Raw genomic sequence first — 22,586 nt, 5'->3', positions numbered from 1 at the left:
GAACAATCGCTCTCGTTGATCGGCACCAGATCGAACGATCGCTCTCGTTGATCGGCATCAGCCGTTTTGATCGATTAGTTTTACACCGCAGTGTTACATAATATTGAGCTACAACATCGCCGCCACCTTTGAGAAATGTAATTTTCAAAACTAATCTATTAACAATTAACCAAATACATTAAACTAACTTTACTGTTCTAAACTTTTCTTACACAAAATATCTTCGCCCTCCATTGGCAGCAAACATATTCTCGTCACCGGTCGAGTTATGGTACCCCGGTTGGTACGCAGTGTGACTACACGTACTAAATCGTCCTTACCGGGATGTACGGCGACTATGCGTGCAAGCGGCCACTTCACTGGAATCTGTAGCTCGTCAGTTAGCACTACCAACCTGCCTGGTTGAATGCATCTGTTGGGATGACAGGTTTTGGTATCACGCTGCAACTCCTGCAGATATTCGGTCCGCCAATGGTGCCAAAACTGTTGGTAAACCTTTTGCATGCGCTGATAATGGTCGAGACGGCTTGTTGGTGTATGGTGCAAATCTTTTTCAGGGAGTGAATGCATGGTACTTCCGATGAGGAAGTGTGCCGGGGTAAGCGCAGAAATGTCGTTGGGATCTTCACTAAGCGGAACGATGGGTCGCGAGTTCATACTCGCCTCTATTTGCGCCAGTATAGTAGCCAGGTCCTCAAATGACAATTTAGAATTCCCAAGTTGTCGATAGAGCTGTCGTTTAGCCACCTTCACCGCCGCCTCCCACAAACCTCCGAAGTGTGGGGCCTTCGGCGGACTAAAGTGCCATGAGATGCGTTCACAGTCTCGATCTGTCATAATTTGCTGTCGCTGTGATTCGTTCTGAAGCATCCTGTGAACTTCCTCCAATTCGTTGGCGGCTCCTTCGAAATTTTTGCCATTATCCGTGTACAGATCTGTTGGCAGTCCGCGACGGGCAATAAAGCGGCGCAACGCAGACAAGAACGCATTCGTTGACAAATCGCTCGCCAACTCGATATGCACCGCCTTGGTGCAAAAGCACACAAAGATACAAATGTACGCCTTTGTAGCCGCAGCTCTCTTGTGCACTGGTTTTAAATATAATGGTCCGGCGTAGTCGATTCCAGATACCGAAAACGGGCGACTGGGCGTAATTCGATGCAATGGAAGTTGTCCTATCTGTTGGGTTGTGGATTGTGGTTCGGCTCGAGCGCATTGATAGCAGCTGCGGATGACACTGCGAACAAGCCTTCTGCCGTGCAAAGGCCAATATTTTTCACGCATAGCAGCGAGGGTAAGGCGGCCGCCACCGTGAATAAGTGAAAGATGATAGGACTTGGCAATGAGGTGTGAAAGAAGATGATTACTAGGTAGGAGCGCAGGATGCTTCGATGAAAATGGCTGGTCTGAGAGTCTAAGTCTCCCCCCTACTCTAATGATTCCCTCAGGGTCCAAAAATGGAGTAAGCAGTCGAATTGGCGACTGTTTTGACACTATTTTATTAGTTCGTAGATCTTTAACCTCTGGCTGGAATGCGTCCGCCTGCGCTAGTTGAATTAGCTTTCGTTCGGCAGATAATATGTGCTCAACTCTTAGCACAGCGCTTTGAGGAGTGCAATGAACCATCGATGGCTGCGTCCGCGTCTTGCACCGAATGTTAGCTATAAACCGCAGAACGCAAGCGAAAGTACGAAGCAGGCGGTTAAACGATAAAAATCGAGTGAAAATAGGATTGATTTGGGATGGTTTAGTTCTGACAACGGCAACGAACGTTTTGCGCCTCTCTTTTCCTTCTACGGGATAGTCACAAAGCCTTGTGTTAGGCCATTCATTTTCAGGGCATGATAGCCATTTGGGACCGTGCTTCCAGGAATTACTCTCCAAGAAATCGTCAACATGCATGCCACGAGACAAAAGGTCTGCGGGATTTTCAGTACCAGCGACATGATTCCAAAAGGCACGATGGGTCAAATCTTGGATCTCAGATACTCGATTGGCCACGTAATTCTTCCAAGTGTTGGGCGGTGAACGTAGCCATTGTAATGTGACGGTGGAATCAGACCAAAAATATGATTTTGTAGTAGTTATCTGGAGCGCTCCAACAACTCTGGCGTAAAGTCTTGCCGCCACTTGAGCCACACAGAGCTCCAATCGGGGTAGAGTAACTCTTTTGAGCGGTGCAACGCGGGTTTTGGATGCTAGGAGTTGAATGCTTATTTGACCCACAGCATTAATGCACCTAACATACATGCATGCTCCATATGCAGATTCAGACGCGTCTGAGTATGTGTGTAGCTGGATAGAAGCATTTGGTATGAGAGCGTAACGACCGACACGGAAATTCGCAATCTTTGGCAGTTGAGCAGTGAAATCATTCCAATAAGCAGCAATTTCTGCTGGAACTTCGTCATCCCATGCACACGGAAGAAGCCATAGTCGCTGCATTAACATTTTTCCTTTGATGGTAATTGGTGAAATCAACCCCAAAGGATCAAATAACTGAGAGATCTCTGAGAGTATAGAACGCTTCGTAGCTGGACCATTTCGTCGTCGAATCTCAGAATCAAAGCGAAACTGATCGGATTCGGGTTCCCACGAGATACCAAGTGCCTTGACCGTTTCGTTGGTATCAAATTTTATCGATGACTGGGTGCCTATTTCTTCTGATGACAAACCTTTGAGAACCGACAATTGATTGGAGGTCCACTTCCGTAGCGGAAAGCCACCCTTGGCTAACAGCTCACTCAATTCCGTCCTTAATTGGATAGCTTCAGCGACTGATTCGGCACCGCCAATGAAATCGTCCACGTAGAAGCTCTTTTGAAGAGCTGCCTTTCCAAGCGGGTATGCGTTGCCTTCATCGGCAGCCAATTGCTTGAGGGTGCGCGTAGCAAGAAACGAGGATGGAGCTAAGCCGTACGTGACCGTCATCAACTCGTACGTTTCGACAGGTTCCATAGAATTAAATCGCCATAAAATTCTCTGGTATGGTGTGTCATCCGGATGAAGTAGTATTTGTCGATACATTTTGGCGATATCGCCCACCAATGCCACTGGAAATGTTCGAAACCGAAGGATTATTGATAGGAGGTCATCCTGCACCACAGGACCTACTAACAGTGCTTCATTAAGAGACGAGCCTGTGGAGGTCTTGGCCGACGCGTCAAAAACCACGCGTACTTTGGTCGTTGTGCTGGTTTCTTTGACGACCGGATGATGTGGGAGGTAACATGCTTTAGGCGGTTGCCTGTCGTCCCCTCGAACAAGCCGCATGTGTTCGAGGGAGAGGTATTCTGCCATAAACGTATGGTACTCTTCCTTTAGCTCGGGGTTAAGTTCTAATCTCCTTTCCAATAGATTGAATCGTTGACGTGCCATGGATTTTGAGTCTCCGACCAATTCATCGAATTTAGAGCGATGGGGCTGACGTACTATATAGCGTCCATTGGGTGTTCTTTCTGTAGTAGATGAAAATAGTTCTTCACACTGCTTTTCTTCTAATGAATAATCGGACCGCATTTGCAATTCCTCAATCTTCCAGAATCGTTCAATACTATCTTCTAGGGTGAATAAAGATACTGCCACAATGCTGCACGGCGAATTCTGCTCTGAAAAATTGATTTTGTTGATTGAGCCAGTCACAATCCAACCAAACACGCTGTCAATCAACATGGGAAGAGGTTTCGGTAGCTGAATTCGGTTTGCCGTTTTAAAAAATGAAAAGAAATGCTCGATTCCAAGAATCATATCGATGGGGGCCCGTTTGTGAAACTGTGGATCTGCTAAGAACAGATTTGAAGGAATTTGCCACTGATCGACCATAACGTTGTGCAACGGCAGTTCAGGCGTAATTTTCTGTAGAATAAGAAACTCAGCAGTCATTGCGAAGCCTTCCTTTCGCGATCCAACCTTCACTTGTACTGACTCCCGTGCACGTTGACTTTGGTTACCAACCCCTTGGACAGGGATGTTTGTTTTGTTCCGCTTCAACCGAAGAAGCTGGGCCATCCGTTCGGTGATTAGGTTCGGTTGAGAAGCACAGTCAAGTAAAGCCCGCGCCAAATGCTCTCTGCCATATCGATCAACTACTACGACGACAGCCGTCAACAAAAACACATTTTTTTCCGTCTCATTTGGTGGCGGGGTACTACCAGGCTCCGATGTTTTGGAACACGATGCTGCAGAAAGAACCGATGTGGAAGGATCTTGCTTTGTAGCCAAACTCAGATTAATAGACGCACGATCAGGTTTTTTAGAGCACTCTGGTAGCCGCTCTGGACGGGTATGATCAACATTATTATCGAAACCAGCATGGAGTAGGGAATGGTGACGTCTTCGGCAAAACCTGCATGTATATTTCGATGCACAGTTTCTAGAGAAGTGGTCGCTTCGGAAACAATTGAGGCATAATCGCATAGCATTGACAAGACTCAGGCGGTCAGCTGCATTCATTCGTTCGAATTTGGCACACTTTATCAAAGGATGGCGCTGCTCACAAGCATAACATTTGTTGGTTGAATTTTCTATCGCGGTTTTGTTCACTGGTTTTGATTGGGAAATATTGCGACTTGCCGAAACATGAGAAAAAGTAGCAATTTGCGGTACAGCTTGTTCGTGGTTTACAGAAATGGATTCGAGAACACGAATACGACGGTGTAGGAATTCAATGAGCGCTGAATATGATGGATTCTCAATCGTTGAAGCATGAACCTCCCATTCCTTGAGAGATTCATCTGGAAGGCGGACACAAAGCAGATGTTCAAGAATAGTACTCCATGCATCTACTGGCTCCCCAAGTTGCCGTAGTATTTTAGTGTGGCGTTCGAATACGTCGACAATCCCGTGCAACGTTGAAGCGGTTTCCTTTCGCACTCGTTGAATCTCCATCATAGCATGCAGATGACGCTTCTTTAATAAATACTCGTTAGCATACCTGCTAACTAAAGCTTGCCAAGCCAGCGGATAACTTGCGGCGCAAATAGCAAACGACTCAATGACCTGAGCTGCTTCTCCCGTTACTGCGGATTTAAGGTAGTGGAACTTTTGGATTGCCGGTACGTCTTGGTTAGCATGTATTAACGCATGAAATGTGTCGTGAAAAACTAGCCACTCTTTGTAATCACCGTCAAATTCCGGTAATGTGATTGTCGGAAGCTTGAGACCCTTGAGACTAGAGGAAACCATAGGGGGAGAAGGCTGGGAAGCGGACGTATCAGGAATATCTGATGGCAGTTTGGAAATTAGACCAGCCTTTATTCTAAAGTATTGGCCTTCAAATTTTGCACGGATTTCATTATTTTGTGACATACCCTCGCTGCTCTCTTCCGTTGCCTCTAATGCTGCTTGTAGTTCGTCCAGCTCACGCCAAATTGTGTCCAAGTTCTCCAATCGTAGCGGCACCTCGAGTTGATCCCTTTCATCTTGATAAGTAGTTATGAATTGGCCAGCGCGCTCAAGTGATGATAGTAACGCCGTTCGTCGAAGCTCCAAATGACGCGTGTCAGCCTCGTTTTCCATGTTGATGTAGGTTGATATTCTGGGAAAAATTAAGACCAGTAGCACTGGGGGATGTGTACAGGGCACTTGGACAGGTACGTACCTTCGCCAAGGCTTAATATGCCTTGAATATTTTTATTCGGCAAATGTGTGACCGCACACCAGGTATACAATCAATGGATTGGGTGAAGTGAGATGATATCGGATCGTAGCCTAATGGGAAAGCAAATCCTTGCCGATGAATGCCAGGAATAATCGGACAATGTTCCACTAATTGTTGGAATGGTTTCAATTCCGCTCCAACATACGATTGTCGGAGATAAGGAGGCTGCCAGTAAACGATTTTAGCCAGATCGTTTTATCCTTACTGCAACCGAAGCCGGCTCGGACCACACCGGCAGGAAAATGGGACCAGAACTCGCAGCATAGAAAACGAAAATACCAATCTAGAGCGCACCTGCGTACTTAAATCTTGGTTTGGACAGATAATTACCTTCTGTCGAGAAATTTTAGGCCTTGTATTACAAATAAATTGCACCAACAGTTAAATTGTTCACATGTGCTCGGCAATCGAAGCGATGGCGGAAATCTATTCACACTCCTGTGCACAATAGCGTCCAATTGTTCCTCAGGAGAATGGCGCTGGCAATCTTGGAGAAAACTTGGCAAGCGTAATAACCCAGCGTTGGCTTGCAAATCGCAATCCTGGTCACGGCACCAGTTTGTTGGGACCAGTTGCGAACGGATGCAAATTGGGGGATAAATTCCAAAACGGGCCGATCCGGCAAAAGGCTACTAATTCTTATCACAAATTTATTTCACGTCTAGTCTTATTGGTGGTACAATTTCAACTGAGCAATAAAAAAAGGCGAGTGCTTTTTACAGAGACGATCGAACAATCGCTCTCGTTGATCGGCACCAGATCGAACGATCGCTCTCGTTGATCGGCATCAGCCGTTTTGATCGATTAGTTTTACACCGCAGTGTTACATAATATTGAGCTACAACAATGTTAATGATTTTGCAGTTGTTATCATAACCTTAAACATAAACAGACCATTTGCGTTGATTCGTCCTTAAAATACGCTAGAGTATCAAACGTGTCATGTTCATCACACATTCTTTGTACAGGTTTCAATTTTAATCATCAGTTGTGTTAATTACGCTCAATATTGATGTGGTTTCACAGAATTCATTATTTTCGTGTATCGAAACGAAATACTTGTGTAGAGTTTAGGTAAATATTTAAACGATATATGTTAAAGAAAATAGATTTCGCCATGATGTTACTAAGTTATAAGGGCTCTCAAGTTGTTTTAATCAACGAAAACCATTTTCCATGTGAAACGATAACTTTGTAGTTACAAGGTATAAAAAATAGATATTTTTGATAAATAACCTTAGGCTCATTGCAGTTTTCAGCCTCCCGCAAAACTGGTTCCGATGAAGTTATGTTACCAAGAATCAATTTCATATTCAACTATCAATGCACCGATCAAAGCCGTCTTATTTGTTATAACACTTTTGAAACGCTTTCTTCAACAATTATTTGTCGTGCGTTGATATCTTATTTTAAATGAACTGAGAAATGTTTTTTTCCAATACCTTTTAAAATCTTAAACTTCTCATAACTCTCGAGAGGCCTCCAGTTTTTTGTGAGTCGTCAGTTAGCATTTTAACCATGAGCAAAATAACATGTTTATATTACCAGTGCTTATTATACACAGTTTTCCATAATGCCTTACGCTGCATTTCGCTGAGTGCGATAAAAACTTTACTCCAATGAGAGAAAAAATGATTCCTTTCACTAGTTTCACGCTTTTTTCTCTATTTTCGAGGTGTACAAATTGAAAACCGCCGTTTTTGTCCTAATATATGAAATTACACGATATCTGTGTCGTAAAAACTACTCATTTTTGATGCTGTCTAATACACCCAAAAAATAACAGAAAGAACGGAAATGTTGATCAGTTAAACCATGCGTCATTAATCTGAAAAGATGATAATCGAATAGAGCGGTGTCTGAGGAACACAGCGGAACAGGTAGGACGTCCTATTGCTGCATTTTCAGAAATATTTTGACTACTTTAGCAATATGTGGTCAAGCGTTGTCGTGCAAACAAATCACTTTGTCGTGTCTTTTCTTGTATTGTGGTTCCTCTTTTAACGCTTGGTTCAAGTGCTTCATTTGTCAACAGTAGAGAGCTCTTGTTTTTGTTTCACCACCAATTCTGAAAGATTGTTCAAACCTCTTGGACACCTAATGTCTTCGACGTCTAAATTACAATTTTCTCAGCGTTAAAACCATTCACCAACCATGGCGCCAACGATAAAAAACGACGGATGCTTCGATAAAATTCTTGTAAGAATTTAAACAAAACTAAAAGATAATTATTATAACACTGGTCGACAAAAGCTAATGCCCTAATGCTCGAAATAGCTGTCCTAGAAAGATGATAGCTGTTTTAACATTTTTGTAAATTTTGGTGCCCCTAGCCATTACCAAAACGCGTCAACTTACGTGAGAATTCGCATAGTAATGTCTCGCCGGGTTCGTCGCTTCAACGTTATGTTTACGAGAAAACTCTTTTAGGTCTCCGAAAAAATGTTGGTGGCTAAGGGCAACAAAATTCACGGGAACGGCCTAAAACCTATAATCTTTCATTTGTTTCTAGTTTGAGCTCTAGGGCCACACCTGTATGGACCTGTGTGATCGGATCAAATATTACACCGAAGATAATAATACCTATAAATAAACAATACTTATAATCTTTATGACACCCGTGTTCAAAAAAGGAGATCGATATGACGCGACTAATTATCGTGGAATCACAAGTCTTTCGACAGTCTCTAAATTATTTGAGATAACAATGAGCAGGGTAATTCTTAATGCGACAAAATGCTACATATCTGTCGACCAACATGGCTTCATGTCAGGTCGATCAGTAACAACGAATTTGCTGAATTTTACGTCAGAATGCATCATATCTCTGGAAAAAAAGCGCAAGTTGACGTAATCTATACGGACTCAAAGGCGGCGTTTGATTACATTGACCATAAAACACTTCTGCACAAGCTGACTCGCCTTGGTGTTTCTTCGCAACTAATGTCGTGGTTGGAATCCTTAAACTATCTATGTATACATTCACTCTTAACCTAAAATTGTAAAATTGCTATATAAATAATCTAAAAATTCAACTGATAGAATACAATTTAAACTAAAAAGTCGGTAAATCACAACAACCTCAGCTCCAGTCCGCACAAATGACATGTTGGTGACCTTTAAGAGAAGATTCATATTCGTATGAAAAATATGTTCTGTAAATGGTCAGGAATACTGAAAAAGCGTCTAAAAGGCGGGGCTTAGAGCCTTATACAAACTGTTAGTAATTGTCACAAAGTGGTCTGTTAGAAATTTTCTACATTTACACATTTTTAACTTGGTGATATTTATAGGAAAAACTAGAAACATTTCTATTTTTTTTCAAATTGTCACCGCGAGACATACTTTTATCAACACATTCATAAATATTTTTCGTGACAAAGTTCTAAAATAAAACAAACTATTCGTGACCAACTCACGAACATTGCTATTTTAGTGTTTTTTTATTACGTCGATGAACTTTATAAATGATTGAGTGTGTGTATTTAGGTAATGACATAGAACAAGTGAAAAATTCGATAAATGCCAACAGCTATTTACAAATGCAATCCCATTTTCATGGAGAAAGTATATCGCCTACCCCTTAACATTTTCACGCCCTTAAAAAAATTAGATTTTAGATAGTATTCGTAAAATTTGTAATATTTCAAAAAAGAAAAGATAATTTTGTTGATCTTTTAAGGCAAATGTCTGTTTATGAGTGACTCCTGTTGTAATCTTGATACGAAATACATGGAAATTTTCAAGGAAAACGTCTAAATCATATTATGGTTTAATTTTATAATGGACTACTTTCGCCGCTTTAAGCAAGTATTTCTCCCATTTTAGTGAACCAACAAACTTCAGGCGTTCCTCACCAAATATTCTTGGTGATCATTTTGATTCTTCAATAAAGATCACCTGATACGGGAACGTTAGTTTCAGGGAATATGTAACCTTATTAAATTGAACAATTTTTTTGTTACTTGGTTAAAAAAGGATAGTTACTAAAATCCCGTGGAACTTTCAGAAAAATCACATATTCCTCAATGACAACATTTGGCATATGTTTCCTTACAAAAGTCACGGTGACTAAATAGTAACATTTGATCGTCAAAGCACGATGTTTACTTTTTCTAATTTTTATTTAAACCAAAAAAGTTGACTACCAAAATCACTGTGACAATGTTAATAACTTATAAGTTTTTTTCAAAAGGTCATGAACTCTATTGAACAAAACTTTTGTCAAATATTTTCTTACAAAAGTCACAGTGACTAACTGGGGAAACTATTTCTATAAAAAGTCACTGTGTATTTGTCAGAAAAATTTGAATGTACCTCTTAATTTCTTGGTGACTATTCTAAGACAAAAAGCCATTTGTACTTCAAATTATCACCGTGACTACATAATGGAAAAAATATATTCGTTTCACAAGTGAAATGATTTCGTCTGTGACTTTTCAGAGAAAAATAAATAAATTATAGTTCAATGATCACGGAAACAAAATCAAAGAAATATTTGTTTTTTGATCATAGCTTTAGTGTTTTTTGTAAGAAAATAAACACAAGTTTTTCTATAAAAAGTAATGGTTACTCAATTACAAAAACTATTTCCATATTATTTTTAAAACATTCGGGGGACAATTGTAAGAAAAAAGTCCTATTTTATTTGTGACTCTTGTGCGGATTGGGTATTAGCTCTCAAAATTTATACCTTATTTATAAGATTATTAGATTATTTATTTATAAGACCATTTTCAAACAAATCGGGAGTGCCTCAAGGTAGCAATTTCGGCCCGCTACTGTTCATTTTATTTTTTAACGACGCAGCCTTTGTTCTGAAAAAAAGGTTTTAAGCTGCTATATGCTGACGACTTAAAAATCTATATTGAAGTGCGGACTGAAGAGGATTGTCGGCTTCAACAAGACTCGCTAACCACGTTTGCTGATTGGTGCCGCAGGAATAAACTAACAATTAGCATCAATAAACGTCAGGTCATATCGTTCCACCGCACATCACCGATATTCTTTGATATTGTTTGATTATAATATTGAAAGGATAATCATCCCCAGTTTCACCGAAGTGTCCGATTTGGGAGTTAAACTGGACTCTAAAATGAGTTTTGACTCACACCGAAGAGCGATCATTTCCAAAGCAAGCCGGCATCAACTTTCGTGGAGCCTTAGAATCGAACGTATCCAGAAGCGGTTCATTCGTCTTGCACTGCGAAATCTACCTTGGAGGAATTCCGATAGTTTGCCACTCTATCTTGACAGATGCCGACTACTGGCTCTCGATACACTGGAACAACGAAGGAAACTACAACAAACTTTGTTCGTGGCGAAAATGTTGAACGGTGAAATTGATGCCCCCAAGCTACTTGAAAAGATTAACTTTCGCGTACCTTATAGGACTCTCCGGAATACATCGTTATTACAGCCAACCTTTAACCGTACTTTGTTTGGTCAAAACGAGCCGATTTTAGCATGCATTCGCACGACTGTGGAAGAGCAGTTTGATTTCAATGAGGCAATTGGACGATTCGTAAATAGAATTAGATCTGTGATACATTGGACTAATTTTATTCATTAAGACTTTATTTGTCAGATGAATTACACAAAATACAAATACAAATACCGTAAACTGGGGTGACTTTGATCACCGGGGTGACTTGGATCACTGTACCTCTTTTTTGAAAATGTGATAAAAAAGCGCTCGTAGTGCTTGGGATTTGTCGTAATCCTCACTAATTGTGTGGATATATGTTCGAATTGCTACTATTCATGCATTTCCTGCTATTTAAAGAGTGTTTTTCATGCTAAATTATTAATTGAACATAAAGTGTATTTTTGGCGATTTTTGTTGCATACAAACAATCGGTTCAAGCAGATTCAAAACAACATGTTGCAATACGTAAAGTTTTTTTATTTTGTCCCCAGATTAGTTCTTAAGATGAACAAATATTATAACAAAACATTTTATTGTTATTTTTGCAAGTTTTTCCTCGAAGGTAATGTTGAGTCCCAATATTCTTCACAGCGTATTACATATTTCTTTTTAACAAAAACCCAAGACGTGAAGTAACATGCAAATTTGGACAATTTCATAAGTCATATTCCTCGTGGACTAGTTTTTGATGATTTTAGACCACGTTCTCTCTCAGTGAATAATCATTCATATATATTCTAAAAAATTTTTATGAATCATGGACATTCGCCATTATAAACTGTTCACGTAGAATGTGAATGGCCCCCAAATTGCTTTCCATATTTATAAACTCGTTTAAGTCGTTTTAGACTGTTCAATTTAGTGAAAGTAGCAAAGTGTTACTACAAATTCATCAAAACAATGAAATGATCAAAGTCACCCCGGAATGATGATTGGTGTAAAATTTTTAGAGCACATTTAAAAACAGCAAAATTGTTGCTAAACTTTTGAAGTAGTGACTGAATCTTTTTCAATGCATGCCAGTACTTATTTTAAAAATATCAAAGAATATTGTTTTCAGTATATTCTGAAAATATTTGAGATACAATCAAAAAAGTGATCAAAGTCACCCCAGTTTACGGTACAAATAATACTTATAATCTCTACCAGAAAAAATTTGAAATAATGTGAAAAATAAAATTTATTTTTGGTTTGGCCGTGGTAGGAGTAGTATAAGTGATCTGAATTAATTCATTTTCACAAAATGTAACAAATCACTAGATAAACACAAGGATGAAATGGAATGACCCTACTTATAGTATTCTTCCTCATCAGTCGAAGTTGATTTTTCTTAATTTTAATGTTTTCAAGGTGGAATAAGTATTAAAGTTTTTTTTTCTTCATCTATAGTTTATTTGACACGGCACAAATACAATTTAATGTTTAACGGCGCCAATTATATCTGGTAGCTTACTTTCTAAAGTATCTTAATAGCTAAAAGCAAATTTTTTATCCTCGCTGCCGACTACGAGCTGAAACTAAATCTAACTTAAAGCTAGAATGTTTTGCATTGAAAGCACTGATTTGTTGTTTGATGGTTTTCATCGCCATAGGTAAGCAGCATATTGAATATGTTCCGCTGCTGGGCCAAGATATTACGGACTGGCATATTGGGTTGTCTCCCTCGGGACCTGAGAGTATCGTGCGGGTCTGATTGCTGTTTCCGGATCCGGGGTCTTAACGTGTTCTTGTCGTTTGGTTGGATGTAGGCGGAAGGGGATAGGACTAAACTGGGGCGTGGATGGATTTCAAGAAAACGTATATAAGGGACATGTAGGATAGGTCACGGCTCGCCAAGACATCACGAACAGGAACAGCCGGCTGCCTACCTTCGGCCTGCAGGGAAGCTATTAATCTAGACCTGGCGTCACGGTGTACAGGGCATGACCAAACAACGTGCTCTATGTCGTGATAACCTTCACCACAGGCACAGATACCACTTTCCCCGAGCCCAACACGACGGAGATGCGCGTCAAATCTATAGTGATTGGACATAAGCCGGGACATCACGCAAATGAAATTCCGACCTACATCCAACCCCTTGAACCACGGGTTCGTCGATACCTTGGGGATTATGGAATGTAACCACCTTCCCAGTTCCCCCTTGGTTCAAGAATTTTGCCAACTGATGATCGTATTCTGACGTACAAATGCGAAAAATTCATTAAAGGCAATTGGTCTTACATAAATATCACCGTTTGTTGCGCCCACCTTAGCCAAAGAGTCCGCTTTCTCATTACCCGGTATCGAACAATGAGAAGGGACCCACGCTAAGGTAATCTGAGTAGATTTTTCGGATAAAGCACTCAGATGTTCCCGTATTTTCCCCAGGAAATACGGAGAGTGCTTAACATCTTTCATCGATCGGAGAGCCTCAATGGAACTGAGACTGTCCGTAAAGATGAAATAATGGTCCGTGGGCATTTTTTCGATAATCCCTAGGGTGTACTGAATTGCAGCTAATTCTGCGACGTAAACAGAAGCAGGATTATCGAGCTTATGGGAGACGGTTAAATTGTTATTGAAGATACCGAAGCCAGTGGACCCATCAAGAAGTGATCCGTCAGTGTAGTACATATTGTCGCAGTTGATGTTTCGATATTTATTGGAAAAAATTTTAGGGATCTGCTGCACGCGTAAATGATCCGGGATTCCACGAGTTTCTTCTATCATGGATGTATCGAAAAACACAGTAGAATCAGAAGTATTTGATAAGTCGACACGATTTGGAATATTCGAAGAAGGGTTAATATTTTGGGACATGTGATTGAAATACAATGTCATAAAACGGGTTTGAGAATTAATTTCGATTAACCTTTCAAAATTTTCAATCACGGGACGGTTCAAGACCTCACATTTGATTAGAATACGAGAAGACAGGCTCCAGAAGCGGGTTTTCAATGGTAGTACTCCAGCTAAGATCTCCAAACTCATCGTATGGGTCGATTGCATGCAACCCAAGGCGATACGCAAACAACGATATTGTATTCGCTCCAGTTTGATCAAATGTGTGTTTGCTGCGGAGCGGAAGCAGAAACACCCGTACTCAATGACAGACAATATCGTTGTTTGGTAAAGCCTTATAAGGTCTCCTGGTTGGGCTCCCCACCATTGTCCGGTTATTGTACGAAGAAAATTCACTCTTTGTTGACATTTTTTCATCAGATACCTCACGTGACAACCCCAGGTGCCTGTAGAGTCGAACCAGACACCAAAATATTTGTGTACCAAAACCTGAGAAATCGTTTTACCCATTAATTGTGTTTGAAGCTGAGCAGGTTCATGCTTCCTAGAAAAAACTACTATCTCAGTCTTCTCCGGAGAGAATTCGATACCTAGCTGTAAAGCCCAAGCAGACAAATTGTCCAAGGTATCTTGCAATGGTCCTTGCAAATCGGCAGCTTTGGCTCCTGTAACAGAGATTACACTGTCGTCTGCAAGTTGTCTTATCGTGCATGAATTTGCCAGACATTCGTCGATGTCATTTACATAAAAGTTGTAAAGAAGGGGGCTTAAACATGAGCCCTGGGGAAGACCCATGTAGCTAATGCGAAAAGTTGCCAAATCGCCGTGCGTAAAATGCATGTGCTTTTCGGACAACAAATTGTGCAAAAAATTGTTCAAAATTGGAGAAAATCCTTGTCGGTGAAGTTTACCCGAAAGAATGTCAATAGAAACGGAATCAAAAGCCCCCTTAATGTCCAAGAACGCAGACGCCATTTGTTCTTTGCGAGCATACGCCAGCTGAATATCTGTTGAAAGCAACGCAAGACAATCATTCGTCCCTTTGGCACGGCGGAAGCCAAATTGAGTATCTGATAGTAGACCATTTGATTCGACCCAATGGTCTAAACGACGGAGTATCATTTTTTCCATCAATTTCCGGATACAGGATAGCATTGCAATCGGCCTATAAGAGTTGTGATCAGAAGCTGGTTTCCCTGGTTTTTGGATGGCGATCACCTTCACTTGCCTCCAATCCTGCGTCACAATGTTTTGCTCCAGGAACTTATTGAACAAGTTCAACAAGCGCCTCTTGGCATTGCCGGGTAGATTCTTCAACAAGTTGAATTTGATTCTATCTAACCCAGGCGCGTTATTGTTACAGGACAGGAGGGCAACTGAAAATTCTGCCATCGTAAAAGGTGATTCTATCGCGTCGTGGCCCGGAGACGTATCGCGAACAATGTTTTGCACAGGAACAGAGTCCGGACATACTTTCCTGGCAAAATCAAATATCCACCGACTTAAAGACTCCTCGCTTTCGTTGACCGTTACGCGATTCCGCATTCTTCGGGCTGTGTTCCAAAGAGTGCTCATCGATGTCTCCCTCGACGTCTCGTTCACGAACCGACGCCAATATCCGCGTTTCTTTGCTTTAGCCAAACTTTTAAGCTTGGTATTAAGCTCCGAATACCGTAAATAGTCGCCAGGTATACCTTCCTTCTGGTAGGCCTTAAACGCGTCGGATCTTTGCGTGTAGACATCGGAGCACTCTTGGTCCCACCACGGAGTGAGAGGCCGTTCTTTGATCGTTACGCCGGGATATTTCTTCGTTTGGGCTTGCAACGCGGCGTCGAGAATCAAGCCCGCGAGGAGGTTGTATTCTTCAAGTGGTGGATGATGTTGAATCGACTCGACCGCTTTTGAAATCATTTCCTCGTATAACTTCCAATCGACATTCCGTGTGAGGTCATACGGAATGTCAATTGGTCGCATGCGAGTCGACCCGTTATTAATTGAAATAAGAATAGGCAAATGGTCGCTACCGTGAGGATCGAGGATTACCTTCCATGTGCAATCCAACCGTAGCGACGTCGAACATAAGGATAGATCCAAAGCGCTTGGGCGCGCTGGAGGTTTCGGGATACGTGTCATTTCACCGTTGTTTAAAATAGTCATGTCGAAGTCATCGCAAAGGTTATAGATTAAAGAGGAGCGGTTATCATTGTATGGGGAACCCCAAGCCACGCCATGAGAGTTGAAGTCTCCCAAAATCAAACGTGGCGAGGGAAGAAGTTCTATTAAATCAAAGAGCAGCCGTTGCCCAACCTGTGCTCTGGGAGGAATATATATTGAGGCAATACAAAGCTCTTTACCTTGTATTGTCATTTGACATGCGACAACTTCGATGCCTGGAATCGAGGGGAGGTTAATACGATAGAAAGAATAGCACTTTTTAATCCCTAAAAGTACTCCTCCATATGGGGTGTCTCGATCAAGGCGAATAATATTAAAATCATGGAAGTTGAGATCAATATTTGAAGTAAGCCAAGTTTCACAAAGGGAAAATGCATCGCATTTGTTTTTATTTATCAAAACTTTAAACGAATCAATTTTTGGTAAAATACTTCTACAATTCCACTGTAAGACAGAGATAGAATCCTTCATATACGCAGTTGAATTAGGCATCGAAGGATACAATCGCTGCAAGGAGGGGCCATTGGGCAGTCAACTGCTTCAAAAATGATCTAACTGTTGGGAGGAATGCTGTAAGAAAAATTTTAATTGGATCGGGTATATTGAAATTTTCAAAAATCCAGTCCACAATGTCAGATAATTTCACTAATCCAGAGTTTGTTTCATCAACTGGATGTGCAAAAGGAACAACTGGGGTTTTAGATGTTCCTGGCAGTGCTGGGAACTCCTTCTGGGACTTTAAATTTGCAAGCCCAGGAGGAGTTTGCTTCGGTTTTTCCGCAGCACTGTTTGGTTTGTTCGTACTTTTCATTACACTTTGGGAAATCTTAGGACCTTTACGGGGAAGTTTAGGAGAAGAAACATTTTTCCTCTTCCTAGACTCCCCAGGATTGGCACAAGATGTTCCCGCTGATGAATCGTCAGAATCGGTTTCATCGGAGGGCAACAGATCAAAGGGGTTCGATGTTATGGTAGAAGTGGTCACGGTCTTCTTCAGCATCTCAGCGTAAGAACGCTTTGAACACTCCTTAAGTGACCCCTTGATTTTATCTCTGCGCTGCATGTACACCGGGCATGTGGAGAGCTCATGCTGGTTTTCCCCACAGTGAATACATTTTTCAGCATTAAAACTGCAAGAATCTTCCGCATGAGTCTCCCCACACTTGCTACATCGTGCCTTATTGCAGCAGTAGGCGGCTGTGTGGCCTAACTGCTTGCAATTGGTGCAATTCATAACACGGGGTACATACAATCGCACAGGCAGACGAACCCGGTCGATCGAGACGTGGCTAGGGAGTGCAGATCCGGCAAACGTAACGCGAAACGAGTCTGACGGAGTGTAAACTTTTTTACCGCCGACGAGAGACATGTACCGCAATTGCTTACAATCCAAAATCTTCGCCTGTGTTTCGGTATTTTTGAAGCAACTGGTTGCGCTTTTTAGGATACACTCGACAGACAGACTCGAATCGGTTATGACACCGTCGATCTCCACGTCTCGTGCGGGTATGTAAACGCGATACTCGCGTGTGAAGAGCTCAGAGCAAGCGATAGCATTGGCCTGTGCCAGATCACTGACCACGACACGGAGCTTGTTAGGTCGGACCTTGGAAATTTCGGTCACGGCCTTGTACCCCTTCGTCAGGTCTTTTGAAATTTGTAGTATGTTAAATCGCTTTGAATTCACTCCTGCCTTTGGACGAAAATAAACAGTATAGCTGCCCTGTTGAGATCCGTCCGGGTAAAGCCTAGGGCGAGGGGGGACTGGAGAATGAACAGGGGAGGGGGTAACAGAAGGGTCAGGGTCAGGGGGGTTCGGGGATGGTGGCACGGGAGGCGAGGGATCTATATCCATCGCGCTAAATGTAGCGCACTAGCGAACTAGCGCCGACAAGAACACGTACCTATTTACTTCTTCCTTCCAGCAGTGGTTGTCCGATCGTTCGAAGCTGCACCCAAAGCAGCCAGCAGCACCAATACAGCCACCAGCAGTGAGCCGGGTGTGAGATCACTCAGCACAGCGACACGGACTCGACTGTCAACTGATGGCCTTGAATAATACACTCTTTTGTTTGGCTATTCGTACACACGGACCGGATTGTAATAGAACGACCACTTTGCACGTCCGTTTCTGTCGAGTGTTCGACGCGGAATGAAGTATTAAAGTTTAGTGTGAACATTATAAAAACTTTTTTTGATAAAAACAAAAACATAACGGCGGACTTACTAGCAATTTTACATAACGGTTCGTGCTAGATTAGCATGCATGATTTTACTCAAAACTACTTAAAGGCATTTATACAAATACATTCGTTATAAAGATAAACAAAATACGCAATTATTTCACAACAATTATTCCAAAAATTTGTTCTTTAAATATTTTTAACGCTATTGTTACAAACAAAATAAAAAATAGATCATTATTGAATAAATAATTTGTGTTATATTTATTTCGAGACAATTGTCAATAAATAAAAGTGCATGAAAACATGCGGAAAACCGTTATGATATCATTCTTATTGTGTGTTTATTTTCAATTTATTTGGCAATTCTACTAAACTACCTATAATCGCATACCAGTACCATCTGAAAAATCATCGATTTGAGAAAACATCGCTTGAATGTATTTCTCTTGTTTTGGGTATTTCCCCTGTTTGGGGCAGTTTGTTCCTATGTTTTCGACATAACAAAATAAAATAGACCTTTATAATAACTTCTTCATTGAGAAATTGCATTTTTCGTGAAAATTGCAGAGAAAAATAGAGTAGAGACTGATATTTTTAGGCCATCAAGTAACAAAATAATCGCATACCAGTCTCACTCGCAATCGCTCTGCCTAGAAAAAGTAATATTTTTCTCAAGTAATCATGGGCACATATTTATGTGCGCAGACAGCTTCTTTGCTGCAGTGCGAGGAAGAAAGCAGAAATATCCACCCATTAGTTACATCGATTTTAGGCCGTTGTCGCAAAAGCAAAATCCAAGTTTGAAATCTGAAAACTGTTTACAGCTTAGCATCTAAAAACATTTTCTTCTGATTTCTGCCAATTTCAATTTGAATGATCATTTAAAACGAGCAGATCATCCACAGGATCTAAGCAAACTGTGATCAAGAACGGACGTGAAAATGTTTCTCGTCAAAATTTTTTATCGTTTTTTTTTTTCTAGTTTTTGTGAGCTATAAATCTTGTATCCGGAAGAGGGATGTGTCTACGTTTATTGGATGAAAGCCGTTGTTGTTGCGGTGTGATTTGATTTCGCAAAAACCAGAAAATAATTTACAGCTGCATACTGGAAAGGTTAATTTATTCGTTATGAATTCTATAATTCTCAGTTCAGTTCAGCTCGGCTCAGCTCAGTTTTGGTTCAGATTCAATTTAGTTTTAGTTTAATTTAATTTCAGGTTCTAATTTAGTAAAAGTTCAGTTTCAGTTAAGTTTTAGTTCAGTTTTATTTTATTTACAAAGTTCAAATTCAGTCCTGACTAGCACGGCTAACGTTTTGGACGTGTGGATTGTCTGCTTAGTAAAAGTCTACATTTAAGGTGTTTTTTTTTTTTGGCTAAACTAGTGTGTTGCTTGTGAGTAGGTACTACAGACTGTGGCATGGTAGTATTCACGAAAATACTTTTTATGAAATGGACATGAAACATCTCCAAATTCAAGTGAGTGTTTAGTTCTGCGTAAAATATAGCATCATTTATTAAAAAGTGACCAGGGCTTATAATACAATTCCTATCCTGTGATGCTCATAGAGATGCAGTGGTACCCGCGGTCTCTAAATAAAACGAGCATCATCACCGTTGTCCTTCCATTTTGGTCGTGGCCGGCGTCGTTATTGGTCAGTTCTTTTACAATTATTTTACCAATTGTGAACCAATGAAAATTGCTCAATGAGAATGTAGTGCTAGTCCCAAGCACCATTCATCTGGTTCATTTTGCAACTTTGTTGGTTCGACCAATCACGGAGTGCAACTACGAGCAGTCTAAGCTAAGCTCATTTGAAACAAGCAGATCATCCACAGGGAATTAACACCTAGTTGGAAGAAGCATTGTTCAAGGCTATTATTCCCCTGACTGGCGTACCCAAGAAGCTTAACTAGAAGGAACTACTAGAAAAAGTTGCAGTTTCAGTGTCTATTTAAAATTAACTTCTGTGTGGAATTTCTTTGTAACAACCTTGTATTCAATTATGATTTTTAACAAAAATTGAAATTGTTGAATAACAATAATGAGACATGAATTAAAGAAAAAAATGGCCATACTTGGGAAAAACATTTCGCGAAACTGATATGCGTTTATTTTTAAGATGGGACAAATTGATCTCACATTTTTTCTGAATTTTTGGAATTAAATCAACATTTTTGTATTCTCAATCGATAGTAAAGCAAGAAAAGATGGAATCTTATATTTAACTAAAAAATTATGGAAATCCACATGGGACTGATATGCAATTATATGCAGTAAATATAGAATATAAATGAAACTGTCCAATAATAATACATATATGTACACATAACTTAGTTCTACTAGTTTGAAGCAAAGCAGAGTTCTTAATGGTTGACACTTTTAATTTTCAGATTTAACAAGATTGATTTGGTAATGACTGACTCGATTCATTATTATTGTTTTTTTGCATTCGTGAGTTTTTTTTTTTTTGTTTTTAATGTAGCGTCATGTTCTAACCCATTTTTAATTTCCAACAGCATCGCGTACTGAAAAATCACGTTGACAAAAAAATCAAAAGACGAAGACACATCTTTTCTTGTTCCAGAGTACCATTTCAAAACCAGTTCTCTGGTTCTTGTATCTCGTGCAATATTTCATTGTAGGCCAATAGCCGTACTTTTCGCTTTACGTACAAACTATATATGATACAGTATTGCGTTTATATGTTACCAATAATATATCAGTGATACCTTTGCACCAAAAATTAGGCGTGTATCCTGTAAAAGCACAAAAATATTGCAATCAGTTAGGAATAAAAGCTATGAGCACAAGGTACGATGCCGCAGTTTCAAAATTATTTAAAAATTATTTTTATTCTTTGGAAAATATGAATTCGCTTTAAAAACCTGTCACTGTAAATTAATTACTTGAACGGTCTGTTTTAAAATAATTAGCTTCTATAGTTCACATTGAAGTGTCTATTTGTCACAATCGAACAGATATGCGTTTGGCTTTTGACTTTGACATTTTAGTTACATTTATAAGTGCTGCAATTACTGTCATAATATGCGTATAAATTTGTACTGATATTCTGCCGATATCATGAGGATGTAGTAACATGAATTTGATCGTTGAATTCAAATTTTCATCAGTGACCAAGCATTTCCTCTCATTTGTACTTTCTAATTGAGAACTTCAATAAATTATTCTAGTGCGGAATTTTGAATCTACCTTTCCATTCAGTGTCGGAACAGGACACTTGATATAAGCACATAAAAATTTCTTTTATAAAATTAGGAAAGTATATTGCAAATGCCGTAAGTATTCACCTATACACAACTTTAAACACCAAAAACAATGAGTATTTTCGCAATTGCACTATTATTTCCAGCAATTTCCCTTTTATTGTACGGGAAGATTTTTTTAATTTTTACAACATAGCGGTTGTAAATGAAATGTTTTCTACCCGCGAGATTAAGTGTTATGAAACATCATAAAACATCATAAAGTATTAGCTATATTGTCGCAAAATCGTGTAATTTTTCACCGCACCCTTGGAGCAAATGCATTTTTTTTATATTAAAAACACTATAGATATTTAAAAAAGTTAAGTACTACAATATTGCACTCAATGTCGTTAGGCGCGTTTTGCTTCTTTCGCATGAACTCAGAAATGCTCAACGAAAGTAATCACATAATTAAATCCAGAATGCACTGCTCACGTGTTTGCACAACTATGTAAATATTTGGAATCACTGTTTAATAATACGACGCCAACGCAACACTAGAAAAGTCCGCCACTGTTGGTAATCACTGCTGTTTCACATTACATTCATTAGTTCAGGACAAAAACTGAGCACCAAAATGGTCCTTTCATGCAGTTGTTTTTTATCCGTACACACATCACCTCATCAATTTGCACAGGTAAAAGGGGAAATGACCAGCCGCAGCCAGAAATTTGAACTGTTTATCTAGTTTTGCTACCAAACACGACAACCTGCACCAAGGAACTGCCAACAGGGACTTACAACGGAACAACCAAAAGCCGCGTGTCTGTGGCGATCCACGTTTGAATTTTGTTTGTTTTCCAGCGCATGCGCAATTTTTGCAGCGGAAACTAAAGTGCATTTGGGGAACACGCCGGAGCCGGCGAAAAACGTAAACATTAAGGTACCCATTTCCACGCGCCCCCACTGAAAACGTGTGCCAAATAATGGGTACACCTTCGGACGTCGGCACTGGAGCCGTTCGTGTATTCCATCGTTGACAGGTCGTTTTTTGTTCGGAGCATTTCCTGCTGGCGGTTCGTGCATAACGGACATAAATACTCAGCACTGTTACAAGCCTCGGCACATTAGTTGGAATACGACCA

The 22,586-nt window shown here is 40.3% G+C and overlaps 2 protein-coding genes across 7 annotated transcripts in view; both read right to left on the bottom strand.

The window, feature by feature from the left end:
• Nucleotides 1-22,243, bottom strand: part of LOC129727503 (lachesin-like) — a 120,716-nt gene extending 98,473 nt beyond the window's left edge. For 2 of the 6 annotated variants that reach the window (XR_008728544.1, XM_055685378.1), the window contains exon 1: nucleotides 22,122-22,243. The gene's annotated coding sequence lies outside the window, so the exon portion shown is untranslated. Of the gene's footprint in view, nucleotides 1-21,543; nucleotides 21,744-21,908 lie in introns of those variants that run through there. The other 4 variants (XM_055685381.1, XM_055685379.1, XM_055685382.1 and 1 more) reach the window with 4 other exon arrangements.
• LOC129728555 (uncharacterized) lies at nucleotides 190-6,248 on the bottom strand. Its single transcript, XM_055687003.1, has 2 exons — nucleotides 5,600-6,248; nucleotides 190-5,536 (listed from the first exon to the last, which is right to left on the bottom strand). Exon 2 carries the CDS (start codon nucleotides 5,515-5,517, stop codon nucleotides 190-192), a length of 5,328 nt encoding a protein of 1,775 aa, XP_055542978.1. The 5' UTR covers nucleotides 5,518-5,536; nucleotides 5,600-6,248.
• Nucleotides 22,244-22,586: the final 343 nt, after the last annotated feature.

The sequence above is a fragment of the Wyeomyia smithii genome, chromosome 3, assembly GCF_029784165.1.
Source record: "Wyeomyia smithii strain HCP4-BCI-WySm-NY-G18 chromosome 3, ASM2978416v1, whole genome shotgun sequence".
Classification (NCBI taxonomy): Eukaryota; Metazoa; Arthropoda; class Insecta; order Diptera; family Culicidae; genus Wyeomyia; species Wyeomyia smithii.
This window is presented reverse-complemented; position numbering and strand designations above follow the sequence as displayed.